The 27765-nt window shown below is 44.7% G+C and overlaps 9 protein-coding genes across 9 annotated transcripts; 2 read left to right on the top strand and 7 right to left on the bottom strand.

Moving 5' to 3' along the window:
* Nucleotides 1–706: 706 nt before the first annotated feature.
* FIESC28_07241 (uncharacterized protein) lies at nucleotides 707–2281 on the top strand (the record flags this gene model as incomplete). Its single annotated transcript, XM_031161382.1, has 1 exon — nucleotides 707–2281. One exon carries the CDS (start codon nucleotides 707–709, stop codon nucleotides 2279–2281), a length of 1575 nt encoding a protein of 524 aa, XP_031014498.1.
* Nucleotides 2282–2766: 485 nt separating this feature from the next.
* Nucleotides 2767–3074, bottom strand: FIESC28_07240 (uncharacterized protein; the record flags this gene model as incomplete). The annotated part of the gene is made up of 2 exons (XM_031161381.1): nucleotides 2767–2839; nucleotides 2893–3074. The coding sequence occupies 2 exons, from the start codon at nucleotides 3072–3074 to the stop codon at nucleotides 2767–2769; spliced, it is 255 nt and encodes an 84-aa protein (XP_031014497.1).
* Nucleotides 3075–8226: 5152 nt separating this feature from the next.
* On the bottom strand, nucleotides 8227–9486 carry FIESC28_07239 (uncharacterized protein; the record flags this gene model as incomplete). The annotated part of the gene is made up of 1 exon (XM_031161380.1): nucleotides 8227–9486. The coding sequence occupies one exon, from the start codon at nucleotides 9484–9486 to the stop codon at nucleotides 8227–8229; it is 1260 nt and encodes a 419-aa protein (XP_031014496.1).
* Nucleotides 9487–9942: 456 nt separating this feature from the next.
* On the bottom strand, nucleotides 9943–10401 carry FIESC28_07238 (uncharacterized protein; the record flags this gene model as incomplete). Its single annotated transcript, XM_031161379.1, has 1 exon — nucleotides 9943–10401. One exon carries the CDS (start codon nucleotides 10399–10401, stop codon nucleotides 9943–9945), a length of 459 nt encoding a protein of 152 aa, XP_031014495.1.
* A 1452-nt stretch (nucleotides 10402–11853) lies between these two features.
* On the bottom strand, nucleotides 11854–13460 carry FIESC28_07237 (uncharacterized protein; the record flags this gene model as incomplete). The annotated part of the gene is made up of 2 exons (XM_031161378.1): nucleotides 11854–13203; nucleotides 13254–13460. The coding sequence occupies 2 exons, from the start codon at nucleotides 13458–13460 to the stop codon at nucleotides 11854–11856; spliced, it is 1557 nt and encodes a 518-aa protein (XP_031014494.1).
* A 1678-nt stretch (nucleotides 13461–15138) lies between these two features.
* On the bottom strand, nucleotides 15139–16726 carry FIESC28_07236 (uncharacterized protein; the record flags this gene model as incomplete). Its single annotated transcript, XM_031161377.1, has 3 exons — nucleotides 15139–15369; nucleotides 15424–15652; nucleotides 15708–16726. 3 exons carry the CDS (start codon nucleotides 16724–16726, stop codon nucleotides 15139–15141), a joined length of 1479 nt encoding a protein of 492 aa, XP_031014493.1.
* Nucleotides 16727–21926: 5200 nt separating this feature from the next.
* On the top strand, nucleotides 21927–23678 carry FIESC28_07235 (uncharacterized protein; the record flags this gene model as incomplete). Its single annotated transcript, XM_031161376.1, has 2 exons — nucleotides 21927–23432; nucleotides 23673–23678. The coding sequence occupies 2 exons, from the start codon at nucleotides 21927–21929 to the stop codon at nucleotides 23676–23678; spliced, it is 1512 nt and encodes a 503-aa protein (XP_031014492.1).
* Nucleotides 23679–24054: 376 nt separating this feature from the next.
* FIESC28_07234 (uncharacterized protein) lies at nucleotides 24055–25536 on the bottom strand (the record flags this gene model as incomplete). Its single annotated transcript, XM_031161375.1, has 1 exon — nucleotides 24055–25536. One exon carries the CDS (start codon nucleotides 25534–25536, stop codon nucleotides 24055–24057), a length of 1482 nt encoding a protein of 493 aa, XP_031014491.1.
* Nucleotides 25537–25745: 209 nt separating this feature from the next.
* On the bottom strand, nucleotides 25746–27548 carry FIESC28_07233 (uncharacterized protein; the record flags this gene model as incomplete). Its single annotated transcript, XM_031161374.1, has 1 exon — nucleotides 25746–27548. One exon carries the CDS (start codon nucleotides 27546–27548, stop codon nucleotides 25746–25748), a length of 1803 nt encoding a protein of 600 aa, XP_031014490.1.
* Nucleotides 27549–27765: the final 217 nt, after the last annotated feature.

Here is a 27765-nt window from a genome sequence, read left to right as displayed (position 1 = left end):
TGCTCGTCGTGCCAGGCGATCTTGAGCAGCAGATACAGTGCTACTAAGAACGTTGATTGAAGGTGGGACGGCTGGGGCTGGCGGCGTGGTGGCGGTAAAATTCGTGTGACCCTCAAATCTATAGGTTGCTGATAGGCTCTTACCTGAACTTGTTCCCAGACATGTTCACGGGCTATATTTGCCTTATCGTGTTGTGGTCGCTCGGTAGAATGAACGTTAAGGTTAACGACAAATCTCCACATTCGAAGCCTTATTACTCAGATACTCAAGACCACCTTTTGCTCCGTACGCTCTCCATCTTCCTCTATCAGATCGTCTGAAGGGCTGGTATCTTCAGGCCATACTGATAAGTTCGCAAGTCTCAACTAACCCTCTACTACCGCGGATGCGTCGTCTTGGCTGCATTCTTCACCACTACTGAAGGCTCAGGATAGACAGACTTTGATGCGTTGTTTGAAGCTTATGTTCGATTACCGCAAGGTTCAAGTTCCTTTGCCGAGAACACATGCAGGTGAGTAACACTCATCTAAGACAAGCCTTAACAGTCCCCAAATCTATATAAGCCCACACTCTTCCCCTGTATTTCCAGTGGACAAATCCAATTTCCCCTTCCGTATTATCACCCAACACAGCCTATTTCTCCCTCTGTATCTTCGATCGACACATACGCCCTTCACGAATAGCCGTGGAACTACAAACAGACGCAATGGACCCTTTCAAGAAGCTCCCGGTAGAAGTCACCCTCTCCATCATGGAAAACATCTACTCACATACGACTATCTGGCGACTCATCCAAGCCTCCCCCACGATGCTGAGCCATTATTCGGCTCACAAACAAACCCTCCTCAACACGTTCATATCGAAGTTAATACGAACAGGTAACAACGATGATTTGCTCCAAGATGCGTTGGGTATCATCGGATTTGACGCGACCAAGACCGATGATCAGGCGACAAAATGTCACTTGGAGCAATGGTCGTCAAAGAAACTCGCTGACCCTTTCCGACAGCCACCGCCGCAAAGAAACCAGGCAACAATGGCGCATCTCCATCGCCTGTTCTCTCGTCTTGGACTCTTAATCGAAGATTATATGGGGAAGGCAACGTCCTCATCTCCAGTTGAGGCATACCTCAAACATCCTCCTGAGATCACCTATACGAACACCAACAAGAGAGTCACTTTGGATGACTTGGCACCAATCGAGAGGTATCGCCTATTTCGAGCTTTCCTCAAATTTGAGGTCTTATGCAAGGTCTATGACCCTCGGGTGGGGATGCATATGCTTGAGTGGAGTGAATTGGCTTCCCCGTCATGGGAACACATGGATTCCAGCCTATATGAGTCTATTCATTGTGTTTACGAGTACGTCGGAGCTTCCTTTGGTGGCCTGTTTGCGAGATTAGCTTGGGCACAGGAACGTCACCCTGATTGTTTCTTTGTAAGGAGCGACACGAAGGGCCTTCTGTATCCCGACAATGTCAGAATCGACCCCCATGGCTATTTTCAAGATCTTCTTCGGACATGGGCATTCCAAAATGTATCGTGGTGGTCAGAATATCAGGGATTTGACCTCTTAGTCCATTTACTGAGTCATATGAGTAAGGGTTCTCACGGCAATCCGACTCTACTACACTGGTTCTGCTGTCTTTTTGAGGAATGTGCAGAAGAGCCAAGGGTCACAAGACCCCCTCATGATCCACCCTACTGGGGCGGGTTTCTCAACAGACATGGCGGTCTCTCACCGAGACTAACTGACCCCCTGGGTGGTCTATCATTGCTATTGGTCAGTAGGATTTACGAAGATGAAGATCCAGTTGATGAACTGGAGGGTGCAGCAACATATTCAATCAGAGGTAACAACCGTTTCTCATGCGCTCGGCGTGGGATGCGCCGACTATCTGACTTTTTCGCAGAGGAGTTATCAAGCCGTACAGTTCAAATCAAGATGTACCGACAGCGGGCGTGGATGTTTTGCGATTCTGCAAGATCATATCCACCAATCGACTTGCACTTCCCTGATAGAAAGGCTCTTCAACGCTACGACGTCGAGGCCACGCGCCAGATTATCATACACGGAGAGGACGAGCATCACATACGGCGATATGTTCAGTGGCAGGACTATTTTACTGGACGGACTCTCCGAGAACCATTCCTTTTTGATGAACTGGAATGCGTAGAGAAGTTTCCAGAGAACAATGTCCAGCATATCCCGCCCTTCTTCAACAGCAGTGTCGAAGGGGAGCTAAGCACATTTTGGCGATTTGCACCAAGGTGGGACTAATTGCTTCCCGAAGTAACCTTGGATAGTCTTTGTCGGGATTTAATTATTGCGCGCGACTTCCCGGCGTGACACTTTTGCTGTAGTTGTACAATACAACCGGCGGACTGAATCGAATAGGTCCCACTGAAACGAGGTCGAGTGTTAATATTCAACTGACAAATGCCGAGTTATTACATGAGGTTGTCCAAAGTCTTAGCTATCTGTTACTTGTCCAGTAGTGCTTTCAGTTAAATATAGGTAGAGATAGTTAGCTACGATCTGAACCTGAAAATGAAACTACAGTTCGTAAATTATGGTGTCACATAATGCTCAGAGCATTTCCATCCAGATTATCTCACCAGTGCAGCATAACAGGTTCAGTGTTTTCGCCTCAAATGAATGTAAATTTAGGTATCCGCTAGCAGGATAAGGCGACGGTGGTATGTTATGACTAATATCTTAACTCGATCCTCCAAGAAGTGGATGGTCGTTATCGTTTCTGAATTCTATTCCTTGACAGGAATAGGCAGACCACTAAGACACCCAGTGACTGCCCCGAGAAGTCTAGGCGGAAGACTACTACATATTAGTATATACAGTATTAAAAATCAAGTTGTAGGAGAGTGACTTACCATCGGGCGATGGTGAAGACAAGAAGGGGGTTGGTGACAAGTCTGCCAGGGTCAATGCAGTTGCGGAGGCCTTCGATGCCCTCCAGGCATTCAAGGGGATCAACCTGTCTCTCCTCAACCCTGGCAGGAGTGGCAGCGGCAAGGGCAAGGACGGGAAGAGTGAGGATGATGGAGGCCTTCATGTTGATGATTTGAGGGGATCTGAAAGAACAGAAGTGTAAAGTGATGATTGTTTGATAGTGGTGTTGTGAGAGAAGTGTGTGATTGTGAGTGCTGATGATAGATAATTGAAGCAGGACAGACGACGGCTTTTATAGATCTTTGGACTTCATGGATCGACCTCCAAACAGGCAGGACGTGAGTTGTATCTTTGGCGGAACAGATTGTGCACGCCTGTGTCAACCCAACCTTCCTGGCATCTCAATCGAGCTGATTGCATTGATGGGGCGTCACCAAAGACTGTAAGAACTCACGATAGCTATGCTACTGGATGTCAAGCATGACCTGGTTTCTGAGACTATCGCATCCCTTCGGCCGGTGATCGAGAAGGAGTGTGACGCCTGACAGTTGACAAGTGGGCCTGTTTCTCCGTTTTGGAGCGGGTGCATAACGCGTCTGGTATGTGATATCTCTACAAGGCAACTATCACGGCAGTCACTAAGATTCTAAGACCTCTTTTGACTCTGACGTTGGTGGCGCTTATTGGTGAAATTACAACGGTTGATCTATTGTAGATCAAGAAGATTCCATATCCCTTAATTTCCCGTAGGCTACTCGAGGTGCTAACACTAAACGTGGGTCTCTAGGGATGACTGGAGTTTATTCACAGTGGAGTTTCAATGCGATAAGTACACACTCCAGCGCAACCTGAAGGAAGTGTACGAGTCAAAGTTTGTCTTGCTTCCAGTACAATGTATCTGGGATCACTCTTTATTACCGCTCCGTAAGGTCAGACGTGGTTGGTGAAGCATGACGTTGATCTCAGCGCGGTGGGATGTCCGAGACTATCTATGACTGAATGTCTGTAGTTGATAATGTCTTTCCTTTTTCGTGTAATGTAGGTCTTCGCATCGCGGAAGCGGACCACTTGACCGTAACCTGCCTAAAGCATACCTTATTTGTCCAAGACAGATCTGCCAATGGCAAGCCAGCGTTTGGTTTTTCGACAACTGAGACACTGAGCAGGTGAAGGATCAGATTGTCTCTGTTTGCTTCAGCCGCACGCTGCCAAGAAGTCCCCACACTTGAAAAGTGTTATTGGTGAGATCAATGCTACGCCATATGTCGAATATGATATATCACAAAACTCGCTGCTGCAGATCAAAACCCTCGTCCTTAAAATACGAATATGATTGTTAAATGCCGGAGCTGTCTGGGTGTTGCAAGAACTGGCGACCAAGAGCATAAGAGACATGGTAATTTAGCTAACGTCTGCCAGCTTATGCCAGTAGCTGGGCCTTTTCATTTTGGCAGCTGAAGCTTTAGAGGACAAATGTTCTGTCGTTTACGTGGGAAAGAGCCTTGTCAATCGACCCATGTGCTGATCCCTATGCAGGTGCATCCGTGATCCTCAAAAGCCCCATGCAGGTGTAGATCCTCTTCCTTCTGACAGCTCAGTTTGTCACAGAGAGGGGCATTTCTCCCTTGCCAAGGGATGTGATCAAGATGTATCCCTTTCTGACAGCACGAAATTCTCGACAACAATTCAACCCAGATAGCTCCACAGTCGATGATTGATCTCCGATCATTTCCTGCAGAACATCAAAAGAAGATGAGGCGGGATCTGCCAAGACACCGTTGGCCGTTATCTGTCTGGCAAAAACAAGTTCAGATGAGCGACTAAAGTCTCGTGTCTCAGAGCTCCTGTGGTGACTGGCCCGGATGTCGCTCCCTGGATGGCGTTCCGACCTCGCAGCTTGGCAGCTGTCACAAGAAAGTTAATCGAGCTTCACCTTCGGGATCTAGAATGAGCGGCCCGTTGCGAGTGAAACCTTCTCTGGTCATTGTGACGTTATGTGCCGGACCTTTACTTAGCTTGAAAAGTCTGTCTTCTACTGTGCCAATCAAAGCACCAAACCTCGCCATACTCGACTGCTGAGAAGGAATCACCAGCCTGGGTGTCTATTGAACCAACACACTTTCGCAGCCCTAAAATACGTAAAGCTCAGGCTGGGAATAATCAGCCTTGGATAGAGGTAGGAATACGAGTATAGAAGTCATGCGAGGAGCCAATAAGCTTGTGCCTTGACCTGTAATTCTTGTTGACTGGGAAATATTGTCTGTTGGTCCACCTTATTTTGTTGAGACAGACCCCATTGACGAATCATGGGACGCTGCGCGTTCACCCTCAGCCTTCACTACGAACTGTGGCGTTTGATCATACCTGCAGATTGTAGCCAAAGAATGTGACAGCTGCGACTGTGACAGCAGAACGGCTGGTCTAGGGCCAAACCCCGTAAAAGCTCCGACGAGCTAAGGTTCAATTGGCCAGGCGATGCCCCTGCCATCATTGTGCAGATGCATGGTTTGACCGCAACATGGTCAGACATGGGCTGTGCTACGTGGGGAGACTTCACTCTCGAAAAGGCTACAGAACAAGTACTCTGTATCTCTTTCAAGTCTTACTTCTTGATACATCGTGTCTTGTTCGGGAAACACTAGTTGACTGATCCATACGTAAGACGCCGCGTTTAGGAATGGGCTAGTGTTTCTGAAGTAGCTGGACACCTCGTGATCAGAATCTTGTCTGTGAATGGCGGAAGAAATTTCTCCTGTAGGAACCATCACTCAAGTGGACAGTATAGAGGTCTCAGCCCGCAACCAACGATGTGTGAAAGCCCGACTGACCCATCTCGATGAACAAAGCACGTACGTCAACGCCGACGGGAAAATCACACATTTTCCATCTTCAGAACGGCTAAGTAGTAGGTACTTACGACTTCTGAGATGAGTGGGCTGGGGCAATGAGGTTCAAAGGAACGGGGAGACGGGGGTGTTGTAATGATGAGACCAAGACTGGGGATGTAGAGAACAATGGACAAGTGGAGAGCTAGTGGGGACAGGATAGAGAGAAAGCTTGACGTTTGCGGTCTTTCTACTAACAGTGGGCCTCTCTCCCTTGCCAAACAAGATCTTGACCAAACCGTCTGACTTCGATAAGTTCACAGCCTTCGACATCGCTACAATATTCGAAGAAGTAGTCATGTATATGAAAGCATTATTATTTTACTATTGAAGCCCGTATCATTATTGCACTGGGAGGATGTACAGACATAGGCAACGAACGAAGTATGTGTAGAGGCTTGGGATGGCTTTTTGGTCATCAGGTGGTCCGAAAAATAGCCAGGACACAGAATTGTGGTGACAAAATAACTTAGGCTTGTTTGGGTAATAAGCTTAGAGTAGAGTATCCTAACTTTTATGATACCCTTAGCCAAGTCTCGCTTTTTCTTCGACTCACCTGCTCATATAGATACAGGGTAGACTTACCGACTTCTCAGAACAGATGCCGGACACCACACTCTTGTAAGGGCTAGTTGAAAAGAAAAACACTTCCACATTACTTATATTAGTACAAGTGTCAGGTAAACTCAGTAACCAATTCTCAACAAAAGGGACTTCCAGTTACGAGGATATTCAAATTTATCAGTAACAATTCACTATCGCTTTCGTATTAACTTTCAACGATAAACCAACGCAAGTTCCTCATCCTCGATTCTTGATTCGCTTCGACAGAGTGCTCGTTCAACTCTTTGCACCCTCCTTTTCTCCAAGAACTGGAGTACACCAGCACCTATTGATGACACAAAAGCTAGGCAGAGAAACAGTCCAACAGACCAAGCTGGTCGATTGTGACGATTGTAGCACCACATAAACAGAGACAGGACGATCTGGAATATCGTGTTTAACAGGCTCAGAACAATGACTGCCTGGAGCTTCCACACTCGACTCGGCATCGCTCGTCGGCCGGAAGGCGGTGGCTCGGGAATGCTTCTCGTTGGACAAGGCAGTATGCCCTCTTGACATGGGGTCTCACTAAGCCAAGCCTCCACTTCGACTGGGCCCACATGAGCAGGGATGGCGTCCGATCCAGGAAGCCTAAACCATTCCCAGTGAGTCGCGGCGAGCTGGCGCAGGGCGGTCATGTCTTGTTTCGTGGTGCACTTAAGTACTTTCCAGAACTCGATGCATCGTTGGGGAGCAAGCCAAAATGCTGGCATACAGAAAAGAGCATTAAGAATTTGCGAGTCTATCTCGATCCATATCTGGCGTGGAGAGTTGATGTCGTCGCAGGAGGGGTGACACATAGTGGGTGCAGCGTTGCACATTAACAAGAAGATCATCCCTCCCCATGCTACTACATTGAGGCAGTATAGAATAAGAAGGGCCTTGAAAATGGTCATTTGCTGAAGCCAAATTATCGCAGTGGATTTCCAGGAGTTTGGGGTATCTGGAACGAGTTCGAGTTGACTGCGGACGATAATCTCCGAAGAAGAACTTGCTCGCTTGGGCTGCTCCATGATTATGGCAAGAAAGCTGTAGTCTTCTACTTCACGTAGATCGTGGTTGATAGTCAACTGGCACCGAGAGGGATAGTCAATTCTTGAGTCAAATGTTGAAGTCGCTAATCAAAGGGTGATAGTAGAACTGGTTGGTTATGGAATCAATATCACACCGTAGCGCAGGAGGTAAGGAACAGCAGATCATTTTATGTTAAGAAAGGATCCATTTTGGAGTACTTCCTGGGCTGCTAATACCGGCTTGCCAAGAAGGCCGCAAGGGTGAGTTTTCTATACGCGTATTATGAAATAGTCAGCCAGGAGAGGCTAAATGGCATGTTTGGGGAAATCATTCAGCCATCTATGTGCACTGACATCCACACGGACGTGGCTAACTTGACTTAAATATACATATAGATATGCTTGATTGAAGATATTTGGCTCATTTAAATAGATTAGTACTTAATACGCAATTCTTAGCTAGGCTTTGACTTCAATATAAGGGCTTGGCGGCAGTACATTGTTGATAATAGTATCTAGGACAACCCAGCTATGTAATAGTAATAGAAGAATTAGCAATAAGACGTATTTATAAATAGATATCCCTTGGATATATCACTTATCTTAACGTTATTACCATATTATTAGTTTACTTGAAGTTGGGTACAAGTATAATACATAGAGGTTTGACGCTATATGCGCATTGTGGACTCTCGGGCCGCTGCAATAACTTATATAATACGCGGAAATTTAGCTATACGCGTATTCTGCATTTGAGCGATCGCCTCCAGGAGGCTAGTAACGTTGACAAGTTTACAGTAGATAAGTCTAATTACTACTCGACTCCCAACACCCGTTTCATCTCATCGCTCGAGTCACGCTTAGCACAGTCTCTGGCACTACCCCACGAACCCTTGAAGTCAGGATCCGCCCCCTTGCTCAACAGCCACTTGACCCTCCCAACAGCGCCCGCCTTGACCGCATTTACAATTGGATACAGCTCTTCCATATGGCGCGTTTCCAGTCGGTGATTGATATCACCCCCTTTCTCCAGTAACAGTTCCATGACGGGAATCCTTGACTTGTCGAAGTCCACGCTTGGTTCAATACGTCTGATGTTGGGAACTGAGCCTTCAGGACAGGCGCCTGCAGCCCAATATAGCCCCGAACTGGCCATATTCGCTCCAGCATCCAGAAGCTTCTGCACCGCCTGAACAGTACCTTGTGTGGCTGCCAGCCTGAGAGTCTGTCCTGTATCATTCTGGGGGCCGGCAACGTTGGGATCTGCGCCTTGTTTCAGAAACCAATCAAATAATGACTCGTTATTACTCCGAAAGATTTCTGGGAGGAGACTCTCTGGATTATTGACTGTCCAGCCATGATCCATGAGGACCTGGAATAAGGCAACCTGTTTGTCCGCTGGGGCTTTGAGAACGACTGCTGGCGTTGCTCGCGTTATCGGTGCTCCAGACTGTAGAAGAAAACGTGAAACGTCGACTTTGCCATTTCTAAGGGCGCCGTCTAATCCTTTATAAAGATAGAGTTGCGAACGAGCTTGAGAAGAAACGATGGACTTGACGGTAGATAAGTCACCCTCTCGGCAGGCAGACCGAAAATTGACAAAATCTGGTACATCGGCCTCTAGTCCCACGCGAATCTCCACGTCACTGGGACACGTGTTGGTAATGCCGTCGCCCATCTGCTGGTATCCCATCCCAGCTATCTGCCGCCCCCGTTGTGCTGCCAGTTGTCGCATCTTGGCTTGTTCTAATTGCTCTGGCGACAACGACTCAGGACGTATCGCACGGACCAGCTGCCGCCTTCTTTGTTGTTCTTCCAGCGAGAGCTCATTGCTCTTATTCCCCTCTGGTGACATCTGTCCGTGGTGCTGGAGGTTCGTCGGGTCGAGAAGAGGAGGGTAAGCTAATAAGCCGGCGGTATGGGGAATGCCATAACTGCGCTGTGCGGCTTGCTCGGCTTGTTGTTGTAACTTGGCTAGTTGCGCGTCTCGGACCGCCACTTGTTTGGCATAATGCTCTTCCTGCAATCGTTTTTGTCGTTCTCCAGGCGAAAGCTCTTCCTCTTTTGATGACATCTTTCTTTCTTGGTTGATGTTTGGTTTAAAAGAGGGTAAGCTCAGGGATACGATCTGTGAACAAAGGTGATGCCTGTGCTGACGTAACAGCTGTGGGGTAGCCAACAATGATGGATGGCGTAACCTTTATAGAAAGCGAGTTAAACATAGTTCGATAAACAAGTTTCATTGACAGTCAGTGAACTAACTTGACTTCTATCTAGTCCTAAGTGAATGTATGTACAGTGAAAGTAGGTGGAAGCTTTGTGTCAGCCGCCATGATTTGGTATGCGAAAGACAAGCCACGGGAGCTGACGAGCCGCCAACCTTAGTGGCTCACAATGTATTGTAATGAAGGTGTGTTGTGTCTAGTGTATTGGTTAAGAAATCGGGTTGGTCGCAGGTGCTATACTCATTCATGTTGAATTGAGGAGTGAACATTCTATCGACTTGAAGCATCCTGCCCTGTTCAGTCCCCTAGATAGGATCACCACAGCTGCATCCAGCTCCTTTGAAGTAGTCGACGGGGCTTTCACCGCCTGGGACCTCAGCATTCTGGTCGCAACAGAAATTGCCATTGACACAGTAGCATCGGTTGTAGTATTCGTATTCATCGGTATGCACTTTGTTCGTGGTGCAGTAGGTCCCCGATCCATCAATGACTTTGCAGTTGTCTCGTACGTATTCATTCTCATCATCCCGACCGCAAATTCGTTCCGCAACCCCTTGGTCGGGACAGGTGATCTTATCTGTGTGTGCATTTCCGTCGCTGCCTGCACATACGGCGTTTGCGACACCTACAGGTCCACCGCCCTGAAACAGGCAGACATCGCCGACAGGGAAGCCATGGAAATCATCACGTTTCAGCACTGGACCGACTCCAGCTTGGACGGAAGAGCAGAATAGTACAATGGCGTAAGCGCTTATGGCGAGCATTTTGCTGTATTTGGTAGAGGTATTGAACGTGTAGTATTGGTATGAGATGATTGTTATGCAGATGAATGGGAATTATTATTGAGAGCTGAGGATGAAGAGAAGAGTAATGAGAATGCTTTTCCGACGGTGTCCTTTTATACTTGAGCTACGAAGATCTCATCGTCCTGGCGTAGGAGCTTTCGTTGTAGATAGATGCAAAAGTCTGACATAACAACATGTTATGCTTACCTAGAACATCTGATTCAATCAGTACAAGGCAAAGAACCAGGTACTGACTCCTACTACAGTGCAAGCCATAAGCAACTACAGCCGATCTGTCTTTGAACATGCGGTGTTAGTTCTTAGAACCTTTGTAGTGCCTTGGCACGCCTGTGCTCTGAACAGTTAAGGTGTAAGACGCGCTTGGACGTGACTTAGCGATGATCACACTGGGCGGAATCCTTCGCTAGGCAGGATCGACTCGTATATAGTAAGCTAGACACATGCTTCCGTGCACGTTAGCATATGTCTGACTATTCGTATTGTCCGTTATGGCAAATACGTGGTGCGACTGTCACGTTCTGCAAGATGGTATCCTCAAGAATAGCAGCAATTGCTAACTTATCCCATCCAAGATAATAGCCGTCACAGCCTTTTCATATACTTTAGATTGGGAATAATATATTCTTAAGGTACGTTAGAAGGTGTACTCGAACACTGCAATCATCCCTCTTAGTAGTCCCAGCTAGGTGAATCTGGTGAGGTTACATCATCATTTCACAGAATAATATGGATCCTCAGTTATCAAGTAGACCATCGACGATTTAACATATAACGTGCCGAGTAGCCGCAAGGATCGACAAGTAAGGTAAGCACTGCTCGATGCCGATCTGAATGTCAGCACTATCAGATACTAGCTTCCCTGGTATAGAGTGAGATATCCAGATATCGGGCGAAGCAGTGATCGACATTGCCTCCGCGGCAAAATGGATGCTTTGGGTTTAAGCAAATTTAGGTGACGACAAGCAGAGAGGCCGGCCACCAAAATGAACCACTCTAAGAGCTAGTCTAAGCTGACATCAAATAAATAAATCATCCTATCTCTTATAATGTTTGGGGATAATCTTTGTGATAACAGAAAAGACCCGGCAGAACTTGAAGAACTAATAATCTTACATATTACGACCCTGTCAACAGATCATATCACTGAACCTGGCTATTTCATTGGAGTGATTCGCTTGACATAATACTGTTCTCAATCTTTAAGCACAGGATGTTACCAGTATTCGGACAGTTAGGCAATACCCATCGTAGCATGATATGGACTTAGCTCTTCAACCAGCCGAGTTTCGCTCAGAAGCATTACAAACTTCACATACTATACACATAATAAAATGTTCCACGGTAGATTGGTGCTATATATAACTACCGCAATATGAACTACACTCCTTCTCCCGTCCTTGTCCAGTTTACCTAAACACCAACACACACATAGTAGTTGGCCCAAAGACCAGTGCATTTCGAGCCAATGGCCGGGTTCCATTTGACCAGCTGGGCCATGGTGATCTTATAGTACGCTTGAATAGATGTGCATGTCGTTGTGGAAGCTACAGGGTGAAACTTCTTGCAATTACCCACCATCCCAGATTGGATAGGCGTAGGAGTTGAAACTCCATTTGAAGGTTTTGTAGTGGTCTTTGTAGGAGGTTTCCAACCCACAGTTGCAACGCAGACATAGTACCTGGTCTGAAGGTATTCACAAACTTGACCAACAGCTGGGTTCCACGAAAGGAAGGTCTTGATGGCAAGGTTGTAATACTTCTCAATGGATGAGCAAGTAGTCGTAGGCTTGATCTGGTGGAACTTCTCACAGTTCTTAACCATGTTGGTCTGGATAGGTGAAGGGGTCTGAATTCCGTTTGCCGGTGTTGTTGCGGTGGTAGTCACAGGCTTGTATCCTTCCACCATGACGCAGACATAGTAGTTGGCCCAAAGTCCACTACAATCCGACTTAACTTCTGGATTCCAAGCCAGAAACTGTGGGAATGGTAGGTTATAGTACTTCTCAATCGATGGGCAGGTAGTTGTCTTGGAAACAAGGTGAAACTTGGTGCAACCTTTGACGGTGCGATCAAGGATAGGTGAAGGGGTTGGGAAGCCAGTTGCTGTGGGCTTTACAGTTGTCACAGAAGGCTTGGTGTTGGGGGTTCCTGGGATGCCGACGCAGTAGTAGTAGTTTGCCCAGATACCACTGCACTCCTCGCCAACAGCTGGGTTCCATTCATAGAAGGTATCAAAGTCAAATGTGCCAAACGTAGAGATGATGTTCGTGCAGGTTTCGCCCTTCTTAGCCTGATGGAATCTGGTACAGCTACTGATTAGACCATCCTGCGTAGGACTAGGCTTACTTGGGCTGGTGGGCTTGATGGTAGCCTCCTGTGTTCTTGTCGGGGGTGACGTGGGAGTTCCAGGCACTCCAACACAATAGTAGTAGTTGGCCCAGATACCACTGCAATCCTCTTGGATGGCGGGGTTCCATTTGACCAGATCATCCTTGTCAAATGTGTTGTTGTGTTCAGCGATAATCTTAGGGCATGTATCTCCCTTCTTAGCCTGGTAGAAGGACACACATGTGTCGATGAGACCGTCCTGTGTCTGACTTGCCTGGCTTGCCTGATGCGTCTTAGTCGGTTCAGCCATGCTGACTGGAGTGGTTGTCTTGGAGGATGCAGACTCTTCCTTGCGGGGGAGCCCATTGTTCACCTCAACGCAGTAAGAGTGTCCAAACTGCATGCCACTGCAGTCATCTTTGACCGTAGGATTCTAGAACTGATGAGTACGATATAATGTGTGAGTAAATGACTACCACTTACGTATTCAACAAACTGTGAATGCTTCAGATTCCAGTAATCTTCAAGATATGCACAATCTTGATATTCCTCCTCTCTTATTATCCACCAAGTGCAGTCCGAGGGCTGGCCTGGATCGATAGTGCCGTCCTGGCGTCGGATCCTTTGGCCGCGCAAAGCCGTTGCTCCAACAGCCAAGAGACCCTGGAGTAAAAGAGCGGTACAATGCATAATGGTCTGAAAAAGTTCACAAGCAGTAAAAGGTTTGAGTTGGTGATGGAATGTTCACTCTCGCAGTACCCTTATGCTGATTAAGTACAATCTTATGCTACCAAATATTCACGACCTTTCCTCCCGGAAATACATTATTACAAAGAGCATCCATCGTGTTAGTTTCCACCGGTTCTGCAGTCGGATGGCTGAACAAGCCCGATCTGCTTTCCAGCTCTGCAACTGGAGAACCAACAGCCATACCTAGCATACAACACCCCGGAATAATGCCGAGAAAGTCCAGCGGGATGAGGTGAGGTCTCGGCGAAAGATCGTTCCCGGGCGGCGTCATCATCCCTGCAAAGTCACGGACCCTGTGAATCTCGGCAAGGCCAGAGCCGAGCCAAGAATTTCACTCGGCGGTTATTCTGCCGTGAACGGGAAACATCCAGAGTTCTTGACCAGTATCATCGCCACTTAGTAATGATCCTAGTCTCGGTTCAGGCAACCGAGGGCCAGTGGTCGTGACTCTTGATGTCATTTATCGCATGAACCAACAGCCAAGACAAGATGTTCTAATAACGGTGATTGGCCTGAATCACTACCCTAGGGTTTCATTGCTACCGTTTAACCCCGACGTTACGCAGGAACTGAGTGCGTGCCCAGAGAGACCAATGATTTATCTTTATGTTCCATCGACTCTCCAAATCCGAATTTTCAGCGGCAATACACATACATATTCACTGGATTAAGATTTTGGTTACCTAATGTCTCATTGAGTAAAATAGTAAATAAATGCTAGACTCTGGCAGATGTCAAGAAATTATATTTCAAAATAAAAGTACAGGAATAACTAGACGTCCTTCTTTACAATTACTCATTCTTTTACGAACTCGATATTTCCCCCAAATCCAAGTCCAGGTCAGCTAGTGGGAAGGTACCTGCCGGAACTTCCTTTCAATTTCGAATATCACATCTGCAGGCAAAGCTCCATTTTTAGACACCCAGTAAGTGATCAAGTGATCCTTGTCGCACGACACCTTTCAGTATGATGCCGACGAGCCGAGGCTCCTGTTCTCGGCTTCCCGTCCTGAATGAAAAGATTTTCACATTTGCTTACTAGCCCTTTAGGACTTCTCTTTCCGAGACAATTGCAACGCTGTGTTGGTCGTTAGCTTAACGTGTTGGTCGTTAGCTTAACGTGTTGGTCGTTAGCTTCATGTGTTGGTTGTTAGTCGCGTCCACTTGAGACTCCATAAGGCTAGCAAGGGTTGCGGGTTTGGACAGGGGCATGTGGATGTAATTACATACAGTAATTTAGGTGTCCCGTGCTTCGGTTACTGAGCCGGCAATGTCCTTTCATATCACTCATTTGGAAGGAATATACAGACATCACCTGCGGGCCAAGTCTCTAGCTAGGTCAACCAGAGAAGCCTCACAGGGGTAGTTCTAATTAAATACTAGCTTTCTTATTATTCCTTACGGTTATCACATACCGTATAACTCGAAATGGTAAATAAAAAAGAGATTTTAACGAAATACACAGATATAATGTATACACAGACGACTCGGCAACGTGCACGGGCTAGATTTGTTGTATTTCGTTGAAATACCACTATGACTGCATACAGTAGTACGGTCTATTGTCTCTCAAATGTGACTATTGGCAAGAACTGCTGCAAGCTCTAGATGTTTTTAGTTATGACGGCGGGTTTCGATACGGATTAGGAGCGAAACGACTTAGATCGCCCACAGAGTCTGATAGGCCCGAAAAGTTATAGTCAAAGGCTCCTAGCTGAGGGTTATACAATCTACGACCGTCGTTGAGATTGGCCATAGGATCGAGGTTCGCCGCCTCATCGCCCACCGCAGGCCAGAGATACGCTAAGTTCCTGCGGCTGAAAACACCCTCCTGTAGAAGGAAGCGACCCTTTGAGATGTCAGTAAGCTATGGACGTTAAAGATAGGAACAGCGGATACATACAAACTCATCCACCAATATAGAGTACTGATCTGGTCGGTTCCCCTGTGTTATCCTTGAGATCGTACCTGCTGCCTGATAATTGAAGCCTGGGTACCACCTCTCGGCCGCTATATCTCGGCAGTTCAGAGGCTGTACACGCTCGTTGTATCCCCTCATACCCCACCGGCCATTCTCGCCTTGGCTGTTGAGGGGGGTCCGACCGTCGCGAGGCCTAACCGAGGCGGCGAAACTGGAAAAGAAAGATATTAGCGTTGCCATCTTTCCAAGTCAGAAGCTGCAAGTACCTGAACTCAGCTCGATAGTCCTGATGTGACCCTCTATCCACCACGTATGGAACAACGACAGTCTGAGAGTGGTACATGTTGAAGCTAGAAACACCAACGAGGAATTCCGGTTGCTGGCCCAAGAAGGTGCGCCGATCAATTGGGATATGAAAATGAAAGACAACCCATCGGTCACGATATATGGTATGACCGCTATCGGAATAGCGGTCGAGGATCTCCTGGGATGGAGTCACACCGATCTGGTCCCCAATCCAGAAAGCTATCTCGAGAATGACTTCTTCTTCATCACGAGTCCTAAGCCATCTCAGATAGTGCAATGTTAGCTCTCGGTCTAGAATGCCTTGTAAGGCAACTGCAACACTTGGTAGCTGACGATTTTGACTCCGATCTTCCATGGTAGATGCGTCGAAGATGCGAGGTTTGAGAACGTCTCGCTTCGACGATACTGACTCACTACTACCTGGGATCTGACATAGAGCTTCTGAGGCAACAGAAAGGTTGTCCAGGGCCTCTCTTGAGTGACGAAGATTGCAGATCGAGCTTGCGGCCATAGCTTCGGGATCGTAGCTGGGCATTCCGTTCGAAGACAAAGAGCCTGGAAACATGACATCGTGATAAGTGGTCACATTGGCAGCTGTTTCAGCGTACCCATGCTGTTCGAGACGCAACTGGTATAACTCTGTTATCTTCTTGTCTGGATTCTGAGACGTGTACCACATTGCCATGAGGCGAACAAGTGAAACCAGAACTATTCCCTTGTCCGTCTTCTCACGTTGGAGTAAGTCTCGTGAATAAACTCCAGTTCTCATTGTATACTCGGTCTCAAATCCGGGCGGGCACACGGGGTCCTCGAGAAAGCTTTGCAGAAGACTGTCAAACTGTTTCGCAGTAGTGTCATCGCGGTAATCGATTTCTGGTTGCTCGTCCTCTTGCGACTCCTTCTCGCCAGCGCAACAATAGGCCTCGGCGCCCATGCTACAGTCTTTGGAATTGGCTGGCTTATTGGAGTCCCACATCATGTTGACTTGTTGCTCAGTAATGCGAGTGGATCCGTGCGGATAAGCATCGCTGCAAAATTTTCCATTAGTGAATAACACTTCGTGACCAACCCATTTGCAGTTCTTAAATGCTTTGGGGGTCTTGGTATAGTAATAGTTATACTTAGAGCCGTTCTTGCATAACCGTTGACCGCTCTAACCCTCCCTAGACTCAGCAACCAAGGAAGAGTAGCCAGTAGGATATATATTATCTTCAAAACATAGGTCTATCCACTTACACTTTAACCAAGGTTCAGTAGACTCTGTAGCCTTACAGCAAGCGGATTGCCAGCCTAAGCAACCGCAGCCCTTAGCGGTCATACTAACCTTAACCTCGCCAGCTTTATAGCCAATAGTGCAATAATGCAAATTAGAAAAACCTCTCTATTAATATTTTAGCACTTTAGAAGACTTAGGGTAGTATAGTATCTATATCTATCCTAAGCCTAGTGGATATTACATTGAATTAAGCATAAGCTGCAAGGTCTTATTACTATAAATAATCTTAGTATAACCGCAGGGATAGGTCTAGCTGTAGTTAGTAAAGTAATAAAAGTCTTTGGAATTTTCCTTCTTAAAGGGAAGCTTGATTACTAATCTATTACCAGAGCCATCGTTAACTTTAATACCTATTACTATAGCCAGGCCCTTAGAGTAGGAATACTTATTATTATTATAGTTAATAGCCTATACTAGGACTCTACTAAGATATTAAGACTTAAGAAAGTTAGCCTTAAGTTTCTAGGTATCTCTATTATTATAAGAAACCTACTGGTTATTATTTTACTGGATTGTCTTAATAGTAGCATCCTTGTAGAGCTTTGGCTAGAGTTTCTTATTGCAAATAAGATCTGTGATCTTACTATTAAAGAGAATCCTAGACTTGCTGCTATACTCTTTAGCATCTTTAGCTAATAGGTATAGGTAACCAGGCTTTAAATAGGAGGGCTTTGCTAGTGTAATAGCTTAACTATAGAATAAAAGGCCTAGGATAACCTTAGATAGAGAGACTTTATTATACTAAAGAAGATTTAATAAGCTCTTGATCTTAGTAAGATTTATATAGGCTCTAACAAAGGTACTAGTTTACTTATTGCTAATATCCTAAGCTCTATAAAGATTATAGCTTATAATATTGAACTAGTTTATAGATAGCTTGATATTCTCTAGATTAAAGTGCTAAAGATACTAGTAACTGGTTGGGAAAGTAATAGAGAGACTATACTTATAATTATAAAGAGCGGCCTTAAGTTGTTTTAAGAAGACTGGATAGGCTTTGAAATTAGACTTACAACTATTTCTATTATAGTTAACTAGGTATTCCTAGTTAATATTAATACTACTAAAGCCCTAGGTTTGTATAAAGAGTGTTAAAGAGGTGAAGAAAGCTTTCTAATGTATTGTGTTAGTATTAACTAAGTTAGAGAAGGTAGTAGCAGTTAGTAAGCTATTATTAGAGAATGTCTAGCCTTTAATAGATAGCCAGAGCTCCTAGCCTGTATCTTATAACTTAAGTGCTGTAAGCTGGGGGTATAATTTCTTATCTTCTCTGTTAATAGGTATAACTTGGAATAACTTAGGGTTAATACTACTAAATGCAAAGTAAATGTAAGTGTAGATACCTTAGGGAAAGGTGTAAGGAATTATAGCGTTATATCTGCATAATATACTACCTAAGCTATAGTAGCTAATAATATACTTAACTAACTAAGAGCTAATGTTATAAGAGGGTCTTTTAACTATCTCTTTACTATAGAACTCCTTGGTAGTACTGCAAAAGCTATACTTGCTGTAGTATATATTAAGAGGATACTTAGTAGAGTTAAAGTATTACAAGGGCTAGTTGCCTAGGTTATATTCTGCTTTATAATTACAGTTATTAATATACTTTACCTTACTGTAGTAGTCTAGACCTATGCTATAGATATTATTAGAACTATAGTAACTTACTTTGCAGAAAGTAGACTTATTGCAGTAAATATTATCTGCGATAATTAAAGGTACTAAGGTAAGTAACAGAGTAACTAAAGTGGTTACCTACGTTAACCTTATGTTGATTATAAGGGATGCTAATAAATAAGTGCTAGTCTAGTTAAGGGAACTAAGATAAAGACTAACGTTTGATTTAAAAAATAAAAATAAAAATGAAATAAAGGGATTAGTAATAAGTAAGTAAGTAGTAGCTAAAGAGAGTAAAAGTAAAGAATAATATAATAAGGAACTAGATATAGTTTAGATATTGCTTTTAATTATTAAAAAACTTATTAAAGTTAGATAATATTTAATTATCTTTAATAAAATAACCTTAGATTAAAACTAAAGATCTCTAAAGAAGTACTCTATTTTGGTTATTAGACTTACAAGGTCTTATGTTTTAAGGTAAATATCCTTAGTAGAAATTTTAGTAAAATAGCATTTACTAGTACTACTATTGGCCCTAAAATAGCAAAATATCTTGGCCTATAGTATTGCTATATTGTTTACCTAAATTAGTATCTATCTAGATGTAGATATTGCGTGTGTCTTTTGTTGGTCCTTATATGTCTTGGTAATAACTTGTTATTATTGTGGATATCTGTTGGTTCCGTTGGTTCTGAGTTTTAATGTAAAGACCTATTAAATTATTATACCTAATAATCTTTAGTAGGACCACGGAATATACAATCCCCCTTATAAAAGAGCTGAGATGGGTTTGTATTATTTAAGAGTGTTGGTTGTGTAAGATATTGTTGATGGAGTTAGAGTGGGTAGGTATTAGGGGTCTATGCAGTCCCTGTATTTACATGCCTGAACACGGTAGGGGGCAAAATTTCTTGCGCTCCTAAGATCTATAAATGGTGGTGGATATACCTGTTCCAAAGATAACCAGTAATTGTTATGCAGGTATTACTAAGTGTGTATAGTTAAATTATATTACAGTCTTAGATAGTTATATTAGTAGATATAGTAGAACTTATGCTAGGTACTGAGGTTACCTTGCTAGTTAATTAATACCCTATGTAATACTAAGCTAGTAATATCTTCTAGGAAGGAGCTTTAATAACTTAATTTCTATTTCTAAACTAACAGGTTTACTACATTACTTATAATCAGGGGTATTGCAGCTAGTATTATACATATACTAACCTAGGCTAGAACTTACAGAAGATGCTAAGTTAATTCCTTAATTTATATTACTAGTATCTTATAAAGGTTATTCATTCTTCTTTTACGTTTAGAAGCTAAAAGAATTATCGTTTTAGTCCCTAATTTAATAACTCTATTTGTTACTCTTTTATATCTCCTTACGCTATACAATAAGGGCTCCCCTTAAATAAAACCATAGCCTTCTTACTAGCCTTATAGTTGCTGCTAGATTAGTTAATGCAGCTAGGCTTACTATATTCCCTTAAGGCTATCTAGCTAATAGTGGACTATTATCTACCTGCGAGGCCACTCTGTACTAGAAGGTTAGCTATCTAAATAAGGCTTTAGATCTAATAATAGAAGGCTATATTAATAGTAATAATCCTGCTGTAATAAAGACCGTTTGCAGTAAAGCTTGCGGAAGTTCTATTAGGTATATGTATACAAAGGTTACTTTAGCCTATAGCTCTAAGGAAATAATCCCAGGATTATTATACATTAACCTTGTTAATAAGTTCTAGAGTAGCTAGAACTAGTCTTGCTTTAGTAACCTAAAGACTAGAAAATTCTGTAATAGTAAGTCAGGCTTTTAATTAAAATTTTTATTAGTCTATATTAATTCTACTAGATGTAATTACCTTATTTCCCAAAGTTAATAATCTTTCTAAGCTTCTAAAGTTAGACTTATACTCTTACTATAACGTTAAATAGTATAGAATAATACAAGCTAATGCTTACACTAGAGCCTATAATAGGGATGTGTAGTCTTTGTATAAATACCTTGTAGAAATTTGCAACCTTAATATAGATAACTTTAATAGTACTAATAGTATATTTAATGTTACTAGCCCCGGTATAGGCAGTAATATCTGTATATCTGGTAATATATATATAACTAAGGTTAGTAATAGCTGCGATTTAATTGCTTTATCCTAGGGTATATCTGTAGCTACTATGTACTATATTAACTCTAATATCTTTAATTGCTTTAAGATAGCTACTAGTATAAACCTCTATCTTCCTCTTAGTTATAATAAGATCTACAAGGTGCAAAATAGTAATACTTATCTTAATATTGCCTTAGATACCGGTATTATAATAGATAGGCTTCTATCTTATAACTCTTAACTTAATTAGAACTATACTAATCTGTACAATACAGATCCCTACTGGGGTAGTACGTTATATATATTGCCACCCGGAGGAACATACTCTAGATAGCTAGTTAACGCTAGGCCTACTAACCTTAAGCCTATTAATCCGCCACATAGCGTGCCTATTGCTAATAGCACAACTAAGGATTATAGCTACTGGTTTACTTACAAAGGAAGCCTTACTTATACGTAGATTTGCCTTACAAATAAAGTTCCTATTAATCTCTTTACCGAGATTAACCTATCTCTAAACAAAATAACTTATAATATAGATTTAGTTATTAGCAATGCTTACTATCTTGAGCTAGTCGCTGGTTAGGATTGGCCAGCTTTAACCGGGATAATTACTGCTGGAGCAATGATGACCAGGTCTGCGATAGGGACCAAGACAGCTGCAGCTACCAATTTAGCCACAGGAAGCTCTCTAATTAAGCTATCCCACAGCCCTGAGTAGCCTGGTATTGTTAATGATTGTAATAAGTAGTACTACGTTAATAATAGCAATGGGTACTATGCTATTGCAGAGAAATATAAGATTAAGCTATCTGATTTTTACAGCTAGAATCCTAGGGTTAGTGATGGCTATTCCGGTCTCTGGCTATATTACTACGTCTGTGTTGGGGTTTAATCCTTGGTTAGCGATACTGGGGTTTTCGTAACTTATGGTCGCTTATAAATATGAGTTTGCAGGGGGCGTGTGATTAGATAAGTGAGCTTGAGCTCTGACTCTTAGCTGAGCTTTCTTTACCTTTATTTGATTGGTTATAAATATTTTACGATAACTCCACTTATTGGAGCTAGAATGTTATCCAATTTTATAAAAACCAGCCATGAACCCTTGCAATTTATAAACAACACCCAACCAATTCTTTATCTTTTAGCTTCCCTCTACCGCTCACAGCATGGCTCCGCCGGATATCTCCGAAACCGAATCGCCCTATCAAAAATTCAGGGTTAACCCCAATGATGAATTTATTGGTGAAGAAGATGAACCAGACCGAGTGTTCATGACCATGACTGATCGAGATGGTTCCGTTCTCTATGAAATGGAAGGTCTGCCCCTTCTACGTGGAATCATTCAGCAAAATGACCTCGGGGCACTTCAGCAATACTTCACTTTTGCGCCATGTTTCGTTCCGAAGCTTCCGAATGGTGAAGAAGAGATTATTGAAACAACTGATTACTTCTGCCTGGCTGTCGAAAGCGGAAGCCTAGATGTACTTCAATGGCTTCTGGACAACGCCTCGAGGGATACCGCTTCCACTCAACCGATAAGATTCAAAATGCGCGGGTTTCAGCTATTGAATGAAGCTGCTAGATACGGTCATATGGAGATAGTAAAATTCTTACTCGACCATCAGCCACTATATGCCAACATCCAAGATCGAGATAACAAGGGCTGCACCGCCATATTATCAGCTGCAGATGTCTTTTCAGAGAGATATTGCTTCCAACCCAAATGGAACGAAGTCTGCCTTAAGAACAACGAAGCGGTGATTAACTTACTGCTAGATCGGGGTGCTTATGCTTCGGATACTGTCCTCGCTACTTATAATGGCGAGACCCTAGACACGGTTCTGACTCTGGTTGTTAAGTGGGCAGGCCCTGAATTAATCAAGAGACTCATTGATTGCGGCGCTAACGTCCATACTACTATAACAAAATGGACAAAGTTCATGGGTCCTTCTGCTTCTGGAGTCAATGCACTAGCTGTTGCGTGTTATCATGCAAATATCAAGGCTGCTAAAACTCTGATTGATTGTCGAGGTGTCGTTACTGCCGCGAGTATGGCATGCTCCCGAGACAGTCTGGGGGGCCTTCCTCTCCACTGGGCGACTCAGAATCAATTACCAGATAATTTGGAATATATCCCAAAATCAATATTACGAGAAAGAGTACAGAATATCACGAGCCTTATTGAACTCCTCCTCAACTTACACCCCGCGGCAATCAACGTACAGGACCAAGATGGATATACGCCTTTGCACCACGCTACAGAATCTTTCGGTCGAAACAGCAAATTATATACCCCCGTCTTTGAACTATTATGCAAGAGGGGTGGTGATGCCAGCATACGTAACAACAAGGGCCAGACGCCTCTGCATACCTTATTCGACACGTGCATAACGAATGTGCCTATCGACCCGGCTGCTATATCTGTTTTACTCGCCCATGGAGCAAGGGTTACAGACACTGTTGCTGGTAACACACCCTTGCATATTGCAGCCGGAAACCTACATTTTGTCGATGCCGTATCGTGCTTGCTTGACCACGGTGCAGACCCCACAGCAAAAGATTTGTCACAAGCGACGGCTCTCCATAGAGCTGCTTCTGGTCGTTCCTGGCCAAGCGAGGTTGACAAGGCTGAGGCAAGAACAAGATTGCAAGAGGACATGCTGGCAAGACTGGTAAAAGCTGGAGGAGAAGAATTGATGGATGTACCAGATGTGCATAATGAAACTCCGCGGCAAATATGTCAAAGGAAAAGAGAGGAATGGAGAATTGCAGAGTTAACCTGTAAACCCTCTCAACAACTGCGATTTAGTTCTAAGAGGAGTCGGCCCGGACGAGGAGGAGGACGGCCTGGGCGAGGAGGAGGACGGCCATCGTATTCACCAGCGACTCTATAAGGCTAACAAGGGTTATAGCTCTAGGTACAGGTAAGTCAATTGATAGTAATTTAGGTATCCTATAATTTAGTTACTAAGCTAGTAGTACCCTGTTTTATTACTTAATTAGAAGGAGTATGTGGATATTACCTATGGGCTGAGCCTCTAGCCTAGTTAATCAGAGGAGCCTCACAGGTAGACCATCACCGAAGAATCTCCCAGGCATGTATCGGCTACACTGACCAAGGTGATGGTGCCAATATCTTCAAGATTGTTCTAGATCTTCAAATCAATCACATATGTAGACATTTGGTGTACTGGGCGAAATTATTATTATCTACGCAGCTGTTGTTCTTTACGCTGCTCTTAGTAATCCCCTTATGCTATCTACAATTCCACCCTGTGTTCCACAGTTGTAGATCTATTGACTGCCGAGCAGATATTCCATCTTTTGAGGAAGAGCCTTTTCCTGTTTAAGATTCTTTTGAGCAGGGTCAGCACCATACTCCAGCAAAAGAGCGACCGCATCGATGAAATGCCAGTCCCTGGTTGCGATGTGCAACGGCGTATTGCCGGCTTCATCAACGTCTGTAGCCTTCGCACCGTGAGAGACTAAAAGTGATACAGCTGTTATGTCTATGGGTCCATCATCACCCTCGGGCTGGAACAGCGTATGTAGAGGCGTTTCGTCCTTGTAGTTGCGGAGGCTTGCGTCGGAGCCCCGGCTGCACAGAAGTTCAAAAATGGGCGTGAAGGCTCTACCATTCTTGCCAAAATGTGTGGTGGCGTAATGCAAGGCTGTATTCCCGTCCTTGTCCTGGACGTTGACTGTTGTTGGAGCGTAATCCAGTAGCTGTTCAATAGTCTGACGGATATATCCAGCCTTTTCATATCGCATCGATGTTGGGATGTGTTCCAAAGGGCTTCGGGCCGCCCAGTGAAGAGGGAGGCTGCCAGCACAGTCGGGGGAGCAGACCACGTCTTCGATGGTAAATTCGTCGCCTCTGCGGTCAACCAAAATCCTAAGGCCACCGAGGTTGGCGTACAAAGATGCAAGAAACAGTGCATTCACATCTACTTCGACAGCTACACGGGGTGGTAAGTCGCGTCGGTTCAGAAATGGTAACTCCCAGTCCCCTATTGCTACCGTGTGATGCACATCAGCACCACCATCAATAAGCCTTGCAAGTAAGTCACTGCTTGCCCACTGGGCAGCCAACGTGAGAACAGAGTGCTCCTTTCGATCCTTATCATTCGTCGGATGAGCAACATCGGAGGCGCAGGCACCATAGTCAAGCAGTAGATTCATTGTCACCTCGCTGTTGTCGAAGCAAATGTCATCCCAGTTCGGGTTATCGCCATGGCCGAACTCAAAAAGATTCGCAGCTGCTATAAGCGCAGTATAGCCTTGAAAATTTCGATCAAGAATATCAGCGTATAATGGTTGGTTGTCGAGGAGCCATTGTACAACCTTTACGCGACCGAATCTTGCAGCGTGATTCAAAAGCTCAGTCTCAGAAAACCGTCTCGGCGTCATCGGATCAAGATTCTTTGTGGTATAGTCGAAAAGCATTTGGAGTACGGCGAGACTACCAGATTGGGCTGCCCAAATGAACGGACTGGCGTATTCGAATGCAGCCTCATCGTTATCAGGAAGATCAAAATAATATGGGATAGCTCGAGGATCAATGGCGAAGTATTTCTCCAAAAGCCTAACGTCGTCGTGCTCAATTATGGTTGTAAAAAGGCACTGGCCCTCTTGTTCATGGATAAGAGTTCCATCGCGATCAGATAGAGTGATGGGCACGTCGAAAGGAGGTCCATATACGTTATATCTGTTGACGGGCTTGTTTCTGAATTCCTGATATGGTGACTCGGATTGCTGGAGGAGAGAAGGCTCCATGCTGGTAAATGGATGAGTCGTTTGAAAAGTTGGAAATGTGTTCGACAAGGGTTATGAAGCACGGTGCGTGGGTCCATGGATGATATTTATAAAACTGGTTCGGTCTGACGACCTCAGCAAGTGGAGTTCCACAGGACTGTTTATAGCCAACTAGATACAGTGGACCCTCCGGCGAAGAGTCACAGTGTAAGGTGCGCTTTGACTGCTACCTAGTAGAGATCTTTTCTTGGCCGCGCGCCTCCAACCAGGCCTAAGCCCATGGCGTTCTTGCGTATTCCACGACCAACGCTATCCCAACAAGAATTCACTTTCGGCCAATCTTCCCAAGGTACATCATTGTCGATCGCTGTCTGTTTTGCCTGCGCCTCTTTTGCGTGCTCCTTCCACTCTTGGATAATCTGTCGTGGGGTCTTCCCTGCAAGATTCGGCTGGTCCATCATCTCAACCCCTCCAGCTTCCAAAACTCGTGCTGCCATTGTTTCTTGGTCTTTGAAGAGCTCCTCTGCTGTCTCCTCCTTTGTTAGAGACCGAGTGTCATGAGCGCTGTCAGCCCAGTGGGGAGAATCAGCAACGCTGTGAAGCGGTGTTTCTTGATGCAGATTTTTTATGTTGACATCAGCGCCTTGCTTCATCAAATATAATGCAGCATCTGAATGAAGTAGAAACCAGGCTGCGTAATGAAGGGGCGTATTTCCGTAGACATCGATGTCTGTAGGCTTGGCTCCATGGCCTAGCAAGGTCTCGATAGCCATTGTATCGACCGGAATATCACCCCCCCAGCGGCTGAACAACACGTGCAGAGGCGTTTCTCCATAGGCATTACAGACACTTGCATCCGCACCCGTGTCACATAGAAGTTTTAGAACTGAGGTGTGCTGTTTGCCTAAGCCACCATAGAACATGGCAGCATAGTGTAAGGGTGTATTCCCACCATTGTCTTGGATATTGACTGTTTTGGGATCCTTCTTCAGCAAAATCCTAATGGTTTCCACAATGCTTTCAGCATTCTCTGTAATCCTTGAGACAGGCATTGCACTAGGGTATGGCGACAATTGGTATCGACAGGCCCAATGAATAGGAAGTCTTCCCTGATTATCGCGGCGGGATGTCATGTCTGTCATGTCGACTCCATTACCTCGATTATTGATCAGCACTTCGACTGCTCTGAAGTTTGCATGAAAAGTTGCGATATAAAGGGCAGTAACGTGCAGGAACTCATCGAAGAACCCCACGCGTGGAATGAAGGTAACCCTGCGAACGATTTTGGCATGCACATCGGCACCATTGTCGATGAGTCGCTGAATTAACCCAGGGCCCGCCCACTGTACAGCCGAAGTAAGGACAGTCTCAGAAGTCTGACATTCTGGACGGTCGTCATAGCAGGTGAGGGAATCAGAAGCACATGCACCTCGATCAAGTAGCAGGTGCATCACGGCCTCGTTATTTTCAAGGCAAACTTCTTGGTGGCTAAGATAGTCTCTGTGTCTTGTTCCACTAGTATCAGCTGCAGCGAATATCGCACTTTCCCTGTCACTCCCTCGCTCGTGGATATCAGCGTACAATGGCTGGTTGTCGAGGAGGAATTTGACCATCTCCACACGACCCCATTTGGCGGCGGTAGACAACAGATCGACTCTGCGATCCGGAAACCTAACCCTTGTAGAGGGACCGTTGACTTTGGAGTGGTGGGCTAGAAGGAGTTGCAGTGCTTGGACCCTGCCACTCTGCGCTGCGACGAAGAATGGATCCATGCTATCGTCTTCACGGTCCGGCTTCTCAATGGCCCAAGGGGCAGCATCAAGATACTGGCGAAGCATCTCAACATCATTTGCCAAGATAATGTCGGTTCGGAGACTCAATTGCGTCCTTTCAAAAAGAACAAAACCATCTCGGTCAATAATCTTCAATGGCGACGCTTGCCAGTTTTCTTGGTGTCCATCGGCATCAATCTCAGTTGGATCTCGGCGATATTTGTGATAGAGTGATTCACTCTTGGGGAGAGGATCAGACATGGTGGCCGAGCTTGATGAAAGATTCAAAAAAAAAAAGAATAGATGGGTAAGTAGAGATCACAGAGTGCGCGGGCTCACAGGTGGCACTTATAAATTGGGTAGGCATTTGAGTCCTGATGAGTGGAGCATTAACCGATTACTCATGACCAATCAAGCATGGCTTTATTCCAGTGAAGAGTCAGAGTCTCCATACGCCTAAGTAGCTGATTACACCCCC

The sequence above is a fragment of the Fusarium coffeatum genome, assembly GCF_003316985.1.
Source record: "Fusarium coffeatum strain FIESC_28 chromosome Unknown BRIP53273_contig_159, whole genome shotgun sequence".
Classification (NCBI taxonomy): Eukaryota; Fungi; Ascomycota; class Sordariomycetes; order Hypocreales; family Nectriaceae; genus Fusarium; species Fusarium coffeatum.
This window is presented reverse-complemented; position numbering and strand designations above follow the sequence as displayed.